The 17,924-nt window shown below is 31.3% G+C and overlaps 1 protein-coding gene across 1 annotated transcript; it reads right to left on the bottom strand.

Moving 5' to 3' along the window:
• Window positions 1–814: 814 nt before the first annotated feature.
• LOC143063673 (phenylalanine--tRNA ligase alpha subunit-like) lies at window positions 815–17,184 on the bottom strand. Its single transcript, XM_076235977.1, has 12 exons — window positions 16,958–17,184; window positions 12,817–12,954; window positions 12,249–12,338; window positions 11,534–11,652; window positions 10,293–10,385; window positions 9,586–9,714; window positions 9,132–9,247; window positions 8,315–8,405; window positions 5,822–5,921; window positions 4,458–4,704; window positions 2,345–2,459; window positions 815–1,873 (listed from the first exon to the last, which is right to left on the bottom strand). Exons 1-12 carry the CDS (start codon window positions 17,093–17,095, stop codon window positions 1,759–1,761), a joined length of 1,491 nt encoding a protein of 496 aa, XP_076092092.1. The 5' UTR covers window positions 17,096–17,184; the 3' UTR covers window positions 815–1,758.
• Window positions 17,185–17,924: the final 740 nt, after the last annotated feature.

Raw genomic sequence — 17,924 nt, 5'->3', positions numbered from 1 at the left:
TACCTCCTATAGATTTCTGGGGATATGATTGGTTAATGTGCTACACGTGGTGACTATGTATATTTGATATAGGGTGTCCTAAAAAATACATGGTTAGTTACCATATAGGCTTAGCAACCATATGGGGTAATATAAGGAGTTACTTCCCTTTCAAAACAAAACAAATGCTACAACCCTTTATAAGAACAACACAGTGTTGAGGAATAATCTGAAAGGATTCAACAGACGAAGAAATTGATGATGTAAGGTTGAAATAAGTTCATAAAACATAATTAAAGTTAACAAGTTTTTGTTGGCATACCGGAGTTACTTCCCTTTCAAAACAGAAAAAGAAATCTGAAAGGATTCAACAGAAAAAGAAATCTGAAAGGATTCAACAGACAAAGAAATTGATACATGTAATGAATGATTGAAATAAATTCATAAAACAAATTTACAGCTATAAAGTTGTTATTGTTGGCATTTGTTTTCTGTATAGACAAATGGAAGTAGGATCTTATTACTAAGTATTGAAGACTTGATCACTTTGATAGGCCGCTAGTCACTACTTGTGACGATACTCTGTAAGATAAATTCTTTACACGGTGTGCTAGTGACCTAGTACGATATATCTGGGGTCACTATCACACAATGTAACTAATAATATAGGGACATAACTCATGAACAGTAAAAGTGAAGCTACCAAAATGTGTACCTGGATAAGTAAAACTACAACAGAGGCAAATAAATGTACTCAAATTTTGGTCATAAAAAAGATATATTGTAGCTTTAACAAGCTCATATAATTTTCCAGGGACAAAAACATAATAATATATAGATGTCTACATTTTTATTCATACTACACTAAAATGTACTCTCAGTTATATAAAAAGTACAAAAAATAAATGAAAATTTACCAGTGAAGATATTTACGACATGTGAAATCAGCTGTATTTTGATATATACAGAATTATAATGAACATGGTAACATAAAACAATTATATTAATGCATCAAAACATTACAACTAAATACATTGTTTGAACAATTGTTTGGAAATTTAAACAAAAAATTGCTTGTGTAATACAAGGAGATAATTTAACATAAAATATTTTTCAGAACAGACTACAGATACTCTAATATCTTGTTATATAAATTTGATTTGTAATCTAGGAAATGTGTCAAAAAGAGAGTAAATATATTGTCTCAAAAATGTATTGGAGAACCATCAACAGATTCTGTTTGAATTCTAAATTGTCTTTGTATAATACATATTATATAATGTTCTGTTTGAAAAAATAAGAAGTTCTATTCAAGTAGCATAGATCATTACACTGAGCAGTGGAATACTATAATACATAAAGCAAATTGAAAAAAAAGGTCTATAAAACAATCTAATGGAATGTAAAGTTGCCATTTAAATTGTGATAAAACAGATAAAATTGTCCCAGCTCTCTAGTATCTTTAGCTTAAGATGTTGTTGGTACATGTTAGCACAATAATTACATGCAAGACATTAACAGCATTTGATGTGCTATGATTTTTTTTCACTTTTTTTTTTAGAGAATGTTTTGAATTCCCTCTATTTTCTAAGTCTTAACATCTAGAAAATTATTTAGAAATATTAACATAGTCCACATTGTGAATGGCACACAAAACACAACTTAACAATTCAGTTTGTGAAATATTAATAAAAGAAAGACAATAATATATCACACTACAAATGGCTAAATCTGAGACAGTCTGAATTTAACACAGACTAATGCTTTAACGTCATATGTTTAGATTGCTGCCTTTTCCACCCTACACAGTGGGTTATTGTACACCATCTGTAGATCTACTCTGGGTCCTATTAATGTTCTGATATCCTGTATCTTATACTTTATCATGGTTGGTCTGAAATAATAACATGGATATGAGTTAATTGTTAATTCAATATTTCTAAGTTAATATCAAAATCAATGCAAATAATCTATTTTGACAGGTATTTAACTTTTCTCATATTCTTTGAAATTTACAGATATGATAGACATTATTTTTTTTAGGTAAAAAGGGATTATTTCACGATCTTGGATAATATATGACCAATCAAGACTTTTTCGAAATAAGCAAATATTCATTTTTAACAAAATCATTTTTTTCAGTACAATCTTTTTTCCCTCACAAAAACAAAATTTTTATTTTATTGCATTGCACAGGGAGATAACATAGATAATAATTTTCATAACAAGATGAACAGTAAATCTATCTATAGTTAGTTACTGATCAGAAAAATATGTATGAGGACGACATTTTTTTTTAATTTTCTGAAAGAATTTGGAGAGAGTTATCTTTCCTTAATTCATTTTCAAATACGTGATTAATTACCTCTCCAGAGAAAGTCCCCATGCTATAACAGATACATCCTCAGGTAAGCCCATGGGTAACAACATCTCTGGTCGGAAGACACCAGAATTTCCAACTTCTACCCACTTTTTCAAGCCTAAAACATATGATGAAATACTGACTGATTTTCTCAAGTAAGTTTAAAATGTAATATGCACATAACAATGTTGTTCAAATGACTAAAACCCGTCTACAGATCTGGCACGTATTAGACAGGTTTTCAATAAAAACAAGTAAAACTACTTAAAAATTCATTGCATACAGGAATTTAGCTTATAATGTCAAGAATAAAAAGTAGATGTGGTATGATTGGCAACAAGAACATAATTTGTCTGTTCAATTTATCATAAAAATTATGTGGCTTTGCCTGTCCCTTTCATTTTGACCAATCAATCAAGTGCCATAACTCAAGAACAACAAATCAAGACTTTAAAATAAACTGAATTCTGATTAGGACTTATAGGCTGATTTTTGTAAAATTTCATGATATGATTTTTTTTTTATTTAGTGCACTTGTTTTGCTTGAACACACACATGGGCCTGTCTAACAGTGCATATACATCCCAATCTTGTTTGCAATGCTGTGTCTGTATTGATGTTTTGGATTTTAATGAATGAAATCTATTGAAAACTGGTTTATCATTGAGTCCAGGATTTTTCAATCATCATGAAAACCCCTACTAAATTCTTTAATAAATACAGTACATTCCGGTTATTTGCATAGCCTATTTGTCAGACGAAATTATGCAATAAAGCGGAGTATGATTATATCCGAAATGCCAAAATACGGAGTCAAATAACATCGATAGTGCAGATCAGTAAAGGAAATCCTGAAGAAAGATGAACGTCCATAATCCACTTACAACATATTGAATGATTATTTATTCTAATAAAAGTTATTTGTCTAGTGTCATGCATTTTATTTCATTGTTTATTCTTTCAATAAAGTTTATAAACACATTTAGTTTTAGTTTATTTATGTACCGACTTTTCCTTTACCTGAGATACGAAAATAAAATTGTTCTAAAAATAGATTTGTTTCTATGACCCGGATGTACAAATTATATTGTTACGCTTTGATTAAAACAAACTGTTGAACAATGCTACACAGTTTATAATCATTTGATACAATAAATGTGTAATGAACTGCCTTTAATATGTAGTATTTACCGATTGCACAGTGATGTAACACTGTTACTTTAACCTCGTTAGTTTCGTATATGCAAAGCAGTTTAAAACAGGTAATAGGGCCCTGCACGGGTTATTTGCTGGACACGAGTGTTGAAAGTGAGAAAATATAATAATTTTAAGTTAATGTTCTTTTAAAAAATTATTAAAAATGAAAGATTGATGTATGAAATTCTTCAACCATATATAAATGTCCTGTAATATTTAACATAAATGTAGATCACCCCTAGCCAAATTACGAGATTGCACATTGGATAATGATCGATAATTAGCAGGCGTCATTGTTTTAAAAATACACCCAAAATGTAATCTATGAACAATGTTTGAAATGCAATCAATAATTAACACCTTTTGAGATAGAAGATCATAGAATGGTTGTGTTTTTACAACAATCGGCTGATTGACATTTTTATGACCTCGAGGCTTAAAATAGAATATGGGAAACTTTACCTGTGTACACATCGAGGCCTTTTTTATAATCATATAAACACGAAAGAAATTGTTTTAAATCTTTATTTAAATAACACAGAAGTAAATGTGAAATATTATCAAAAATGATGCATTCAAGAAAAATATACTTACCGAATTGCTGTTTCCTTGTCAGTTTTAACTAAGCATATCTAGCTGGCGATTATTTTCTATGCAATTAACCGAAATGCCACTTGTGGGGCTATGCATATAACCGTACAATTTAACATTAGATGAATGGGAAATGGTTTTGTGCAGGAGAAAAGTATGCAATTAACTGAATTATGCTATTAAGCGGTATGCAATTAAGTGGAATCGACTGTACAAAGATTTGGTTTTGAAGTTTGTCCCAGAAAACTTATTTATATTACTAGAGGGATATCACATCATAATTTTGAGAATGATGTAGTTAATGGTTATTTAACCCTGTTTAACTTACCATCATGGAAGCTGAATATCTCCATACTTGGCTCAGTGTAAGGATTGTATGTTGGTTTGAAGCGAAGTTTAGTCAGACCAAGCTTTTTGAAGAATTCATTAATAACTCCCATCAGATTTCCTAGTGTTAATCCTCTATCAGCCACCAATCCTTCGATTTGATGGAACTCTGCTAAATGTGTGGAGTCTGTTGTCTCATTTCTGAATACTCTGTCTATTGAAAAGTACTTCACAGGTTTGAATTCCTTCTGAAATATTCAACCAATATTGTGTTAATTCATAACTATTGACAAAATATGCGGAAACAATCTACATTGATCTTTGAAGGCATGCAAATTTTGTTCATGTTATTTTTCTATTTGTCAAAGTGGAGGAAATAAGTAAGTTTATAATAAATGATTAAAAGAGTACAGCCCCAGAATAATCAAAATCAGAGGATGTGACATTTAATTTTGTTTTGTACAGTTGACTTTACACCTATTCGTATAGCATTTTTATTTTTGAGGATAGGGTATAGAAAATCCTAAATTCATTTGTTCAATGAATTACAATTTGTTCTACAGGCTGATATGCAGTGTTTGGGTAAAGACTTGAAATCAAATATCCACATTTTTTTTTTAATCCAAAGGAATTGGTTTCCACGAAAAATACATGAATCAATAGTAACAATTACCAACATGTTTAAGAATACATGAATTGACACACTAAATCAGTATTTCTTAATATTTAAATTCTAGCACTGACAGCTGTAGTATCTACATATTTATAACCTACCTGTTGAGCTAATTTTTACAGCATTCTAGCACTGACAGCTGTAGTATCTACATATTTATAACCTACCTCTTGAGCTAATTTATACAGCATTCTAGCACTGACAGCTGTAGTATATACATATTTATAACTACCTGTTGAGCTAATTTTTACAGCATTCTAGAACTGACAGCTGTAGTATATACATATTTATAACCTACCTGTTGGGCTAATTTATACAGCATTCTAGCACTGACAGCTGTAGTATATACATATTTATAACCTACCTGTTCGGCTAATTTATACAGCATTCTAGCACTGACAGCTGTAGTATATACATATTTATAACTACCTGTTGAGCTAATTTATACAGCATTCTAGAACTGACAGCTGTAGTATATACATATTTATAACCTACCTGTTGAGCTAATTTATACAGCATTCTAGCACTGACAGCTGTAGTATATACATATTTATAACCTACCTGTTGGGCTAATTTATACAGCATTCTAGAACTGACAGCTGTAGTATATACATATTTATAACCTACCTGTTGGGCTAATTTATACAGCATTCTAGCACTGACAGCTGTAGTATATACTATTTATAACCTACCTGTTGAGCTAATTCATACAGCATTCTAGCACTGACAGCTGTAGTATGAGTTCTTAGGATATTTTTCGTGGATTCCTCAATTTTCCAATCATATTTGTGCCTGTTGTAAAAAGAAAATTATCAGTGAGTCGCTTTTTATTTTTTATTTAAAACAATTAAGCATAAATTGCTAATCTGTAACCAACCTGTCTTAAAACAGTAAGCAGTGGCGGACCCAGAACTTTTCCTAAGAGGGAGCCCGCTGACTGACCTAAGGGGGGCCTGCCCCAGTCATGCTTCAATGATTCCCTATATAATCAACCACATTTTTTCCACAAAAGGGGGGGGGGGGGGGCCCGGGCCCGGGCCCCTCAGGCCCCCCCTGGATCCGCCTATGGTAAGGGTACTGAATTTTCCTCAATTTCTAAATATCAATGTGTTCTTCAAATTAGCTTATCATAAGAGCCTAAAGTAGCAGACAAGATGGAACATTGCATAAATATCATTGGTAATTTGAAATAAAGTCTTTACTATAAAATTAAGTTCAAAATGCATTTGATTAGTTTGAAAATTTGTGTAAAATAGCTAACCTTAAAAATTTTCTATATTTTCCTAAAACTAGAGGCTCTAAAGAGCCTGTGTCGCTCACCTTGGTCTATGTGAATATTAAAGGAAGCAGATGGATTCATGACAAAATTGTGTTTTGGTGATGGTGATGTGTTTGTACATCTTACTTTACTGAACATTCTTGCTGCTTACAATTATCTCTATCTATAATGAACTTGGCCCATTAGTTTCAGTGGAAAATGTTAGTAAAAATTTACAAATTTTATGAAAATTGTTAAAAATTGACTATAAAGAACAATAACTCCTAAGGGGGTCAATTGACCATTTCGGTCATGTTGACTTATTTGTAAATCTTACTTTGCTGAACATTATTGTTGTTTACAGTTTATCTCTTGAAAATTGACTACAAAGGGCAATAACTCCTAAAGGAGTCAACTGACCATTTCAGTCATGTTGACTTATTTGTAAATCTTACTTTGCTGAACATTATTGCTGTTTATAGTTTATCTCTATCTATAATAATATTCAAGATAATAACCAAAAAGAGCAAAATCTCCTTAAAATTACTAATTCAGGGCCAGCAACCCAACAACGGGTTATCCGATTCATCTGAAAAATTCAGGGCAGATAGATCTTGTACTGATAAACAATTTTACCCCATGTCAGATTTGCTCTAAATGCTTTTGGTTTTGAGTTATAAGCCAGAAACTGCATATTACCCCATGTTCTATTTTTAGCCATGGTGGCCATCTTGGTTTGATGGCCGGGTCACCGGACACATTTTTCAAACTACTAACCCGAAAGATGATTGTGGCCTAGTTTGGATTAATTTGGCCAAGTAGTTTCAGAGGAGAAGATTTTTGTAAAAGATTACTAAGATTTACGAAAAAAGGTTAAAAATTGACTACAAAGGGCAATAACTCCTAAAGGAGTCAACTGACCATTTCAGTCATGTTGACTTATTTGTAAATCTTACTTTGCTGAACATTATTGCTGTTTATAGTTTATCTCTATCTATAATAATATTCAAGATAATAACCAAAAAGAGCAAAATTTCCTTAAAATTACTAATTCAGGGCCAGCAACCCAACAACGGATTATCCGATTCATCTGAAAAATTCAGGGCAGATAGATCTTGAACTGATAAACTATTTTACTGATGTCAGTTTTGCTCTAAATGCTTTGGTTTTTGAGTTATAAGCCAAAAACTGCATTTTACCCCTATGTTCTATTTTTAGCTATGGCGGCCATCTTGGTTTGATGGCCGGGTCACCGGACACATTTTTCAATCTACTGACCCAAAAGATGATTGTGGCCAAGTTTGGATTAATTTGGCCAAGTAGTTTCAGAGGAGAAGATTTTTGTAAAATATTACTAAGATTTACGATAAATGGTTAAAAATTGACTATAAAGGGCAATAACTCCTAAAGGGGTCAACTGACCATTTCAGTCATGTTGACTTATTTGTAAATCTTACTTTGCTGAACATTATTGCTGTTTAATGTTTATCTCTATCTATAATAATATTCAAGATAATAACCAAAAACAGCAAAATTTCCTTAAAATTACTAATTCAGGGGCAGCAACCCAACAACGGGTTATCCGATTCATCTGAAAATTTAAGGGCAGATAGATCTTCACCTGTTTAACAATTCTACCCCTGTCAGATTTGCTCTAAATGCTTTGGTTTTTGAGTTATAAGCCAAAAACTGCATTTTACCCCTATGTTCTATTTTTAGCCATGGTGGCCATCTTGGATGGTTGGCCGGGTCACCGGACACATTTTTTAAACTAGATACCCCAAGTGATGAGAAAAGCTCACTTGGCCTTTTAGGCCAGGTGAGCTAAAAACAAGAAAGATTATGTAATGCATTTTTGTATGAAATTTTAGCTTACAACTTGAGGAAACCCAACAAATATGTGATACAATAGTAAAACAAACCATACCCTTGAGATCCATATCCTCCTTCAGAATGTACTTTCTTCACACGTTTTAAATAGTCATCTGGAATCATATCTATGTCAGCATCACATGGCTCTGTAAATACATATTTGTATTTTGTACTAAGAGGAGTAATTCAACAACTACTGGAAAAATTTGTGTAGAAATCAAAATATAATTTGAATTTTTAGGATAATTACTGGTACCAGAATTATAATTTGATCTGAAGCTATTGAAAGATTTCACTCTGTTTTTGATAAGTTAAAGAAAGAAAGGACTCTATTCACACACTGGCCATTCATTGTTTAGGAAGGCATTGTTTTTTCTCAAGATACATCATTTTTCTTCTGCTTTAATGAAAATCAAACTACTATTTCAAATAACACATAGTAACTGTACGTCATATCTATTGCCCACTACCTGCCAATGGAAATAAATTATTTTTTGAAGTTTAAAAGAATGATGCATTTAAAAAATATATTTTTTTAAACTATCTGATCAAATACAGTATTATCACATATTTGTTTTTCGTTCATTTTTTGTACATAAAATAAGGCTGTTAGTTTTCTTGTTTGAATTGTTTTACACTGTCATTTCGGGGCCTTTTATAGCTGACTATGTGGTATGGGCTTTGCTCATTGTTGAAGCCGTACGGTGACCTATAGTTGTTAATGTCTGTGTCATTTTGGTCTCTTGTGGACAGTTGTCTCATTGACAATCATACCAAATCTTCTTTTTTATATGAGAAAATAATCTGATATAAAGAAGGTGTCATGGGTGTCTCTGGCAGGATGTTGTATGTGTGTGTGTGTTAAAGTTTACCTGATATAAAGAAGGTATCATGGGCATCTCTGGCAGGATGTTGCTGGGGCTGGAAAAGTGCATCGAAATTCCAGAAACTGCTTTCTATGAAGTTATTGGTTGGCATCTCTGTGAACCTGGTAAAACAAAAATCAATTATGAATAGTCAGCCTACAGAAAATCAAATTCAATTTTGTTTTTTTTGGTCATAATACAATCTTCTGTCCAAATTTCATGAAATTCCATGAGGTTTGACAAAGTTATTGAAATCTTAATACATTTTAACCACAGATTGAGGCTGCCGCCGAAGGAATCTGGGATCTCTTTGTCTTGCTTTCACTACATAAAATGTGCATATATAAAAGGTAGATGAGAAATATATAGAATTTTGCTGATAACGCTAACCCCATCTCTAAGAATATATGTTTGTATTCTGTCCTCACTTTCAGAATAGACTAATGCTTACAATACTTACCCCATCTCTAAAAAGATTTGTCTGTATTCTGTCCTCACTTTTAGTAATGGATGGAGATGGCCAGCATCTGGTGGGATACCTAAGGCATCCATATCATAGGACTTGAACTTCTTTTCTCTCCAGCTACCACTGGAAAATCACACAAAGTTCAGAATAAAATCCGGGGTATATCTTAACAAACTAGAGAGACGTTCTGTGTTATAATTACAACCAACAAATCTTATTACCGGTAAAGTTATATATTAGTATGTATGGTCAGATTATGTTTCTGTATGTAAGAGAGAGAGTTGTTCCCCTTTTGTCAGTAATCTTGTATTTATGTTTGTGACGTCATCTTTGTCTGATTAAAATGTAGAAATGGAAGCTGATGTGTTTTTATGTGTCCGTATGTAATCGCCTCCATCCATGCTACCAGAGCTATTCCCCTAGTCTGTAATAGTAAGGTTATTATAAATATCGTTAAAAAGAAACAGCATTTTAACATTAATTAAAATTTGGATAAAATCTATAAAAAATTATTTGAAATGCAGTTCTGTTATTTTCATAAAGAATAAGTAATTAATAAGTATTATTTAGGAAAATAGCAGTGATCTGTTAACTGAGGAACTCCTTTGAGAATACTATCATGTGTTCTGGTGGCATAATTGGCAGCTAAATAAAAATTACTGTAATTTAAAATAAGTCACAGAGTGATAGACATTGCTTACTTAGCAATCATCTCTGGTGTTAGTTCTGTTTCTAGTCTCTCTATATCTAGTGTAAACATCTCTCCTTTGCTAACTTTGTATACTGTCATCTTCCTGAAAAATAATAAATCAGGTTATATTTATGAAAAGCTGTATTATATTTGATAATTCTTTCAAAACTGCTGTAAAACTCTTTCGCATTACCCAGTCTTAGAATAATCCAAAAAAGATGAACTACTTATAAAAATCTCTGAATCTAATGTCAAGAACATAATAAATTGTTAATATGTCCATCTGTTGTCCCTGTCACTTGCAACAGAGGCCTTTTTCTAAAAGCAACATACCTTTTTAAACTAGAGGCTCTAAAGAGCCTGTGTTGCTCACCTTGGTCTATGTGAATATTAAACCAAGGAAGCAGATTGATTCATGACAAAATTGTGTTTGGTGATGTTGATGTGTTTGTACATCTTACTTTACTGAACATTCTTGCTGCTTACAATTATCTCTATCTATTATGAACTTGGTCCAGCAGTTTCAGTGGAAAATGTTAGTAAAAATTTACAAATTTTATAAAAATTGTTAAAAATTTACTATAAAGGACAATAACTCCTTAGGGGGTCAATTGACCATTTCAGTCATGTTGACTTATTTGTAAATATGACTTTGCTGAACATTATTGCTGTTTACAGTTTATCTTTATCTATAATAATATTCAAGATAATAACCAAAAACAGTAAAATTTCCTTAAAATTACCTATTTAGGGGCAGCAACCCAATAACGGATTGTCCGATTCATCTGAAAATTTCAGGGCAGATAGATCTTGACCAGATAAACAATTTTACTGTGTCAGATTTGCTCTAAATGCTTTGGTTTTTGAGTTATAAGCCAAAAACTGCATTTTATCCCTATGTTGTATTTTTAGTCATGGCGGCCATCTTGGTTTATTGGCCGGGTCACTGGACACATTTTTTAAACTAGATACCCTAATGATGATTGTGGCCAAGTTTGGTTTAATTTGGCCCTGTAGTTTCAGAGGAGAAGATTTTTGTAAAAGTTAACGACGACGGACGACGGAAGCCGGACGCAAAGTGAGCTAAAAGGACCAAATACTAGACCCTAATTTAAGAATGAAAGAACTTTAAATAGAAACGCCTTTTTTTAAATTTTTTATTAGTAAAACTGTAAGCATATCTAATGTAATACTACATTTCTTCAATGATTTGTGTCGATAATATGATTAGAGATGTACATATAAACTTACCCTTCATTGATGAGCTTTCTCTTCTTACATTCTGTTCTTTGGTCATCAGATAGATCATTGATGTTTCCTGTCTGTACTTTCTTCAACATACTTTGTATTTTATCATCTATTCTATCAATCTTCAAAAACAAATTAATGTATCAATAATAAAACTTTTTAAGGGAAACTCTATTTGGTATTTTTCATTTTCTCATTTCATGTACACTTACTAATTCATTATTTAACGAAAAAAAGTAATAAGGCCTTATATTTATGCTAAGTATCCAAGGTTGTAATCTTTGAATATTTTAAAAAAGACATTAAAGGTAGACTCAAGAAATTTATGTATTTTTATCTTTTCTAACTGAATAATTTGAATAAGCAGTTCAATGAAGAAGTATGTCACTTATCCTTTCTTCCTTTGCCTGAATATAACCTAACAAATTAGATTGTGACTCCCTTTGCCTGAATATAACCTAACAAATTAGATTTATCACCAGGTTTGAATCTACATGAGCAACACAACGGGAGCAGGATCTTCTAACCCTTCGGAGTACTTGAGAAAACTCCTGGTTTTTGGTGGGTTACATATTACTCAGTCTTTAGTTTTCAATGTTGTATTTTGTGCACTGTGGTTTGATCTGTTTGACTTTTCTTTTTTAGTCATGGTGTAGTCAATTTATTTTGGATGTATTAGTTTGAGTGTCCCTTTTGTCTCTCTTTTAGTAAAACTTACCTTCCTATAAACCTTTTGATTATTCATTTCTATCCATTTCTCCTGCATTGCCTTACTGAAACCAATATCACCATACTGAGGAACAGATTTCTGTAGTAAAGTTTCATAAAATGTATAATATCATCCAGTGTTAGAAACTATGTATAATTGAATCATGTTTTTGACAAAGTTTAGTGCAAGCAATTAACAAAATAAGAAAATAAGAACAAAACCAGCTTTGATTTACAAAAAAAATATTAAGACCTTCCCATGACTGTCGATATGGCATTTCCTTATAAGACTGAATTCAATACTTGTGCTCAATGATAGATATAAACTCTAATAACATAAGGTTACTTCTTTCATTTTGTGGTAGGGGTGAGCAGCTGAATATCAAACATACATGCCCCATCATAAATGTTTTAACTATTTGATATATTTGTTAAATGTTTCAATACAATTTCATACCAGTAGGTGCTCTTTAGTGATAGCCTGTTGTGATACAGCTTTATATACCCTGGCCTCATGACTTCCATACTTAGCTACATATTAACTATTTGATATAATTGTCAGATGTGTAATAACATACCAGTAGGTCCTCTCTAGTGATACCCTGTTGTGGTACAGCATTATATACCCTGGCCTCGTGACTTCCATACTTAGCTACAACATCTCCTTCTTCAGTTAACTGCCATCTTGTTGAATTTATAGGTTCTGCATTGATAATCTGAAAAAAAATTTAAACTCTCTCATAAGTAAATCTAAGGATAATAAAATGTGTAATAGTTTCTGAAATATTTATTCAAATGAAAGACAAAGCTAGAGTGGACAGTGACTGGACACACATGATTTTTTTTATAAATATATATCAATGACAGAAAATTCTATGGTTGTATCAGAAAAAGATAAAGTTTTGAGAGTTAACCCCATCTTACTAGGACCTTAGTTATCTGTAGATTACAAATTTATTTATTTCACTTAGTGACAGGAGTATAAAAGTAACTTAATTATTCATAGTCTTTATATTTTCATTATCCAGCAAATAAAGCAAGAGTTATCTCCCATCTGGGTAAGTTTATACATTGTACATTCTATTCAACTTACTCAGGCCCATAGCCAGGAGTTTCCAAAGGGGGGGGGGAGGGTTCGTTGGACTCATGAACTCGACTTAACAGTCACAATTTGAACAAAACGTTGACTTTAACAGTGCTTATTTGATTTCAAGGGGGGTTCGTCCCCTGACTACGGGTATGTTACTATGTTCAATCATCAACCACTTGCTGCAATTTTATTATATTTCCTTTAAAAATATCGCTAATGATTATACTAGGGACACTATGCCAAGAAGATTGACTGTAAAACAATGGAAGTATATTTGAATAATACAAAATCAAAGCATGCCATTGTTTTTACCTACAAAATATGCAAATTTTCTCAAGAGATGACTGTTCTCTTATATCAAGAATGTGTATTTGTTGTTCATCAGTTGATAATTTAAGGGCATACGATACAGTTTTGATCCCATATTTACATTTTGATAAAAATTTCCATATAGACTATTTTTTACCCGATTAAATCAAATATGTAATAAAAAATATACCTTCATGCGCTACTTTTTTAGTAAAATGAGGTCGAAATTTTGTATATTTGCTCAAAAATCAGTCAAAAACTGAATCTTTTCCCGATAAGTCATAGTTTGACATCGCGAAAATAACAATTTACGTTAGCAAAGTCATTACCTCCCCCTGTAACTGTATCGTATGCCCTTAAACAAATATTAATCACAATTTGGTAGAATATGAACTTAATTTGATAGTCCTATATATAAAGCTTTACTACAACTATCACATAAACTTACCATGATCCAAGAAAATGAGGTCAAGGTCATAAACCAAACAAGAAATACTTGTACACCTTACAATCATTCAATACACTAAGTATAGTTGACCTATTGCTTATAGTTTCTAAGAAACAAGACTTAACCAAGAAAACTAAACATTGACTAATGAACCATGAGATAAAGGTCAAGGTCAGATGAACCATGCCAGCCAGACATGTATAATAACAATTTACGTTAGCAACGTCATTACCTCCCCCTGTAACTGTATCGTATGCCCTTAAACAAATATTAATCACAATTTGGTAGAATATGAACTTAATTTGATAGTCCTAAATATAAAGCTTTACTACAACTATCACATAAACTTACCATGATCCAAGAAAATGAGGTCAAGGTCATGAACCAAACAAGAAATACTTGTTCACCTTACAATCATTCAATACACTAAGTATAGTTGACCTATTGCTTATAGTTTCTAAGAAACAAGACTTAACCAAGAAAACTAAACATTGACTAATGAACCATGAGATAAAGGTCAAGGTCAGATGAACCATGCCAGCCAGACATGTGTAGCTTACAATTCTTTCAGACACCAAATATAGTTAACCTATTGCTTATAGTTTAAGAAAAACAGACCAAGACACAAAAAACTTAACACTAAGCAATGAACGGTGAATTTAGGTCAAGGTAAAACAAAACCTGCCAGACTGACATGCACATCATAAAATATTTCCATACAACAAATATAGTTGACCTTTTGCATATAGTGTTAGAAAAAAGACCAAACTTCAAAAACTTAACTTTGACCACTAAACCATTAGAATGAGGTCAAGGTCAGATGACACCTTCCAGCTAGACATGTACACCTTACAATCATTCCATACATCAAATATAGTAAACCTATTACATACAGTATAGGAAAAACAGACCAAAACACAAAAACTTAACTATAACCACTGAACCATGAAAATGAGGTCAAGGTCAGATGACACCAGCCAGTTGGACATGTACACCTTAAAATCATTCCATACACTGAATATACTCGACCTATTGCTTATAGTATCTGAGATATGGACTTGACCACCAAAACTTAATCTTGTTCACTGATCCATGAAATGAGGTTGAGGTAAAGTGAAAACTGTCTGACGGGCATGAGGACCTTGCAAGGTACACACATAATCAAATATAGTTATCCTATTACTCATTATAAGAGAGAAATTAACTTTACAAAAATTACCACTTTTTTTTCAAGTAGTCACTGACCATGAAAATGAGGTCAAGGACAATGGACATGTGACTGACGGAAACTTTGTAACATGAGGCATCTTTATACAAAGTATGAATAATCCAGGTCTTCCACCTTCTAAAATATTAAGATTTAAAAAAGTTAGCTAATGCTACTGCAGCTGGATCGCTATCCCTAAGTCGAGCTTTCTGCGACAAAAGTAGATGTATTTAAATTTTCCAACTTTCTTCTATGAAATACCTTTTTCCTTAAAATTTTCTAAAGAAAACAGTAATTTAAAATCATGAGGGGCCATACTCTACAGTTCGCATAACCAATTATAATTATACAAATGCTGGATAATAAACTGTTATATAAATGATGAAAAAAAAGGATATTTTTAAAAATGCAAATTTTCTGTTTAAGAACTTATAACATGTCATATATTTTCTTCAAAATTACCCTATATTATATAATAATAAAGTATTTCTAAAAAGTTTTAAATTCACTTTAATTGAATGACATGCCTTGAACATAAGTTCTTTGTATTTGAAATATATTGCATGGATTTATATTTAGAAAAATTTGCCTATTGACAAGTACAATGTATAATCAATATCCTGGATTTTTTGTTCTATAAATAGAACTCTAGTAGTTTTAAATTTCTTAAAAACATGACATAAGAGGAAAGCTTCAATCTTTTGTTTGAACATTTAAATAAAAATCAATACAATTCAAATTCTGACGACTTGCTATATTACCTAACAATTAACATTTTTTGGATATTAAACTATGAATAGAAAGATATACCCATTGAGACGGTTTTTTTTTAAAAGTTTTTTTTTTAACTTGATACCAGTAATTAAGTCCTGCTTTACATTATGATTATTTTTTTCAATAAAAACTGGAAACAGTTTTTATTTTTACATATACTTAACAGTGGAAATCGAATCTATTGTAAATTCCAAAAATATTGCACTATGTATTGCAATTTTTGCAGAATTGACAATAAATGTGTGTTCCAATTTTTGCGATATATTCTTCTGGTTGTATTATTTGCAATAATAAAAACTTCACAATAATTTCTAAATTTACAGTATTTGATATTGGGATTTCACCTGTTTATTAAAATTTATGTAATTATTGACAATTAGAAATATCTGGTTGCACTTGCACTTTAATATGAAGTAACATGAGATTGGTACAAGCAATGTTTTTGAAAAAAAACAGCAATTCAGTGATACTAGTATAGAGTTTTCTATCTTAAGAGATTTTCAGAAAAAAAAATGGAAATAATTTAGATTCAGATTCTGGTATAGCAACATATAGTTTATCACCATATATACACAGGAAAATATTCTTTTAAAAATATTCTCAAATTGTTCAGTGGTTAAAAAAATACACTAGTGGATTTTTTTTATTAAGTATCACAATACAAAAAGATATTTCAGTCACTTTTATATTAAATTTTAATTTTAATTTCATCTCTCTATTTCTCTCATGTTAATAATTGATCAAGTTAAATACTCTTTTTCTTGTCATGATAAAAATATCAAGTATAAATGGATGATGCAACTTTGGGTAAATAATCTCACTAAGAAATATATTTTTATACTTTGTGTAATTATCTTTCAAATGAAGTATTTGTATACTTAAATATCTTACCTTATAAAGAGTCTGTAAACTTTTGATTGCTCCAACAATTTTTTGGTGATCTTCTTGCCATTCCCTCGCTAGATCTTCAGAGTTGACAATATTTTTCTCTTGCAGAGCTAACAACAACCTGCCTTGTAGGTCTGCCATGTTCTTATGATTGCCTCACTTCAATTTTCAGATATGTTCAATTCTAATTATTTTGGGATTTCTTCTTTCACTTTAGAAAACCACATGTATGACCAACTTTAAGAAATCAATATATAGTATGATGCAATATTTTATTTCAAATATTACTTCCTCTTTTATAACTTTTAAAAAGATATAAAATGACTTAAAATTTATCTGTGACCAATGGCTGGCCTATCTCCCTGTCACTTTTACTTTTGATTAGATAACCTATGTCTTGTAAGTTTAAATGTTTGTGTTTTCCACTTTCATTATTTGTCCTTTTTTTTAAAGTCTATAGTTCCTGGAATTTTAAATGAATTAAAAAAGGGGGTTTAATTCTTTTTTAAAAGTAAGATTGAGATTTTTGAAATCTGTTACCTGTTTTTGTTGTTGTCGTCATGATTATTCAGAGTTTAAACACTACAGTACAAATGCTTATCTATTCATGAACTATGATATTAAAACTGTATTGCACAATTGCAAAAAATGGGTTAAGTTAGTCTTTCTAGAGCATTCACCAAGAACTGGTTAAAGGGGCCAATTGATGTTTTATCCAGTCAATTTATTTATTGAATATTTTTACTATCAAAAGATTTTCTTTATCAAATATAGTCTCCCAGAAATTTCAACTAGAGGCTCTAAAGAGCCTGTGTCGCTCACCTTGGTCTATGTGCATATTAAACAAAGGACACAAATGGATTCATGACAAAATTGTATTTTGGTGATGGTGATGTGTTTGAAGTTCTTACTTTACTGAACGATTTTGCTTCTTACAATTATATCTATAATGAACTTTGCCCATTAGTAA

This window comes from Mytilus galloprovincialis, chromosome 1 (genome assembly GCF_965363235.1).
Source record: "Mytilus galloprovincialis chromosome 1, xbMytGall1.hap1.1, whole genome shotgun sequence".
Taxonomy (NCBI): domain Eukaryota; kingdom Metazoa; phylum Mollusca; class Bivalvia; order Mytilida; family Mytilidae; genus Mytilus; species Mytilus galloprovincialis.
The sequence above is the reverse complement of the archived record's forward strand: the minus strand, read 5'-3'. Positions and strand labels throughout refer to the sequence as shown.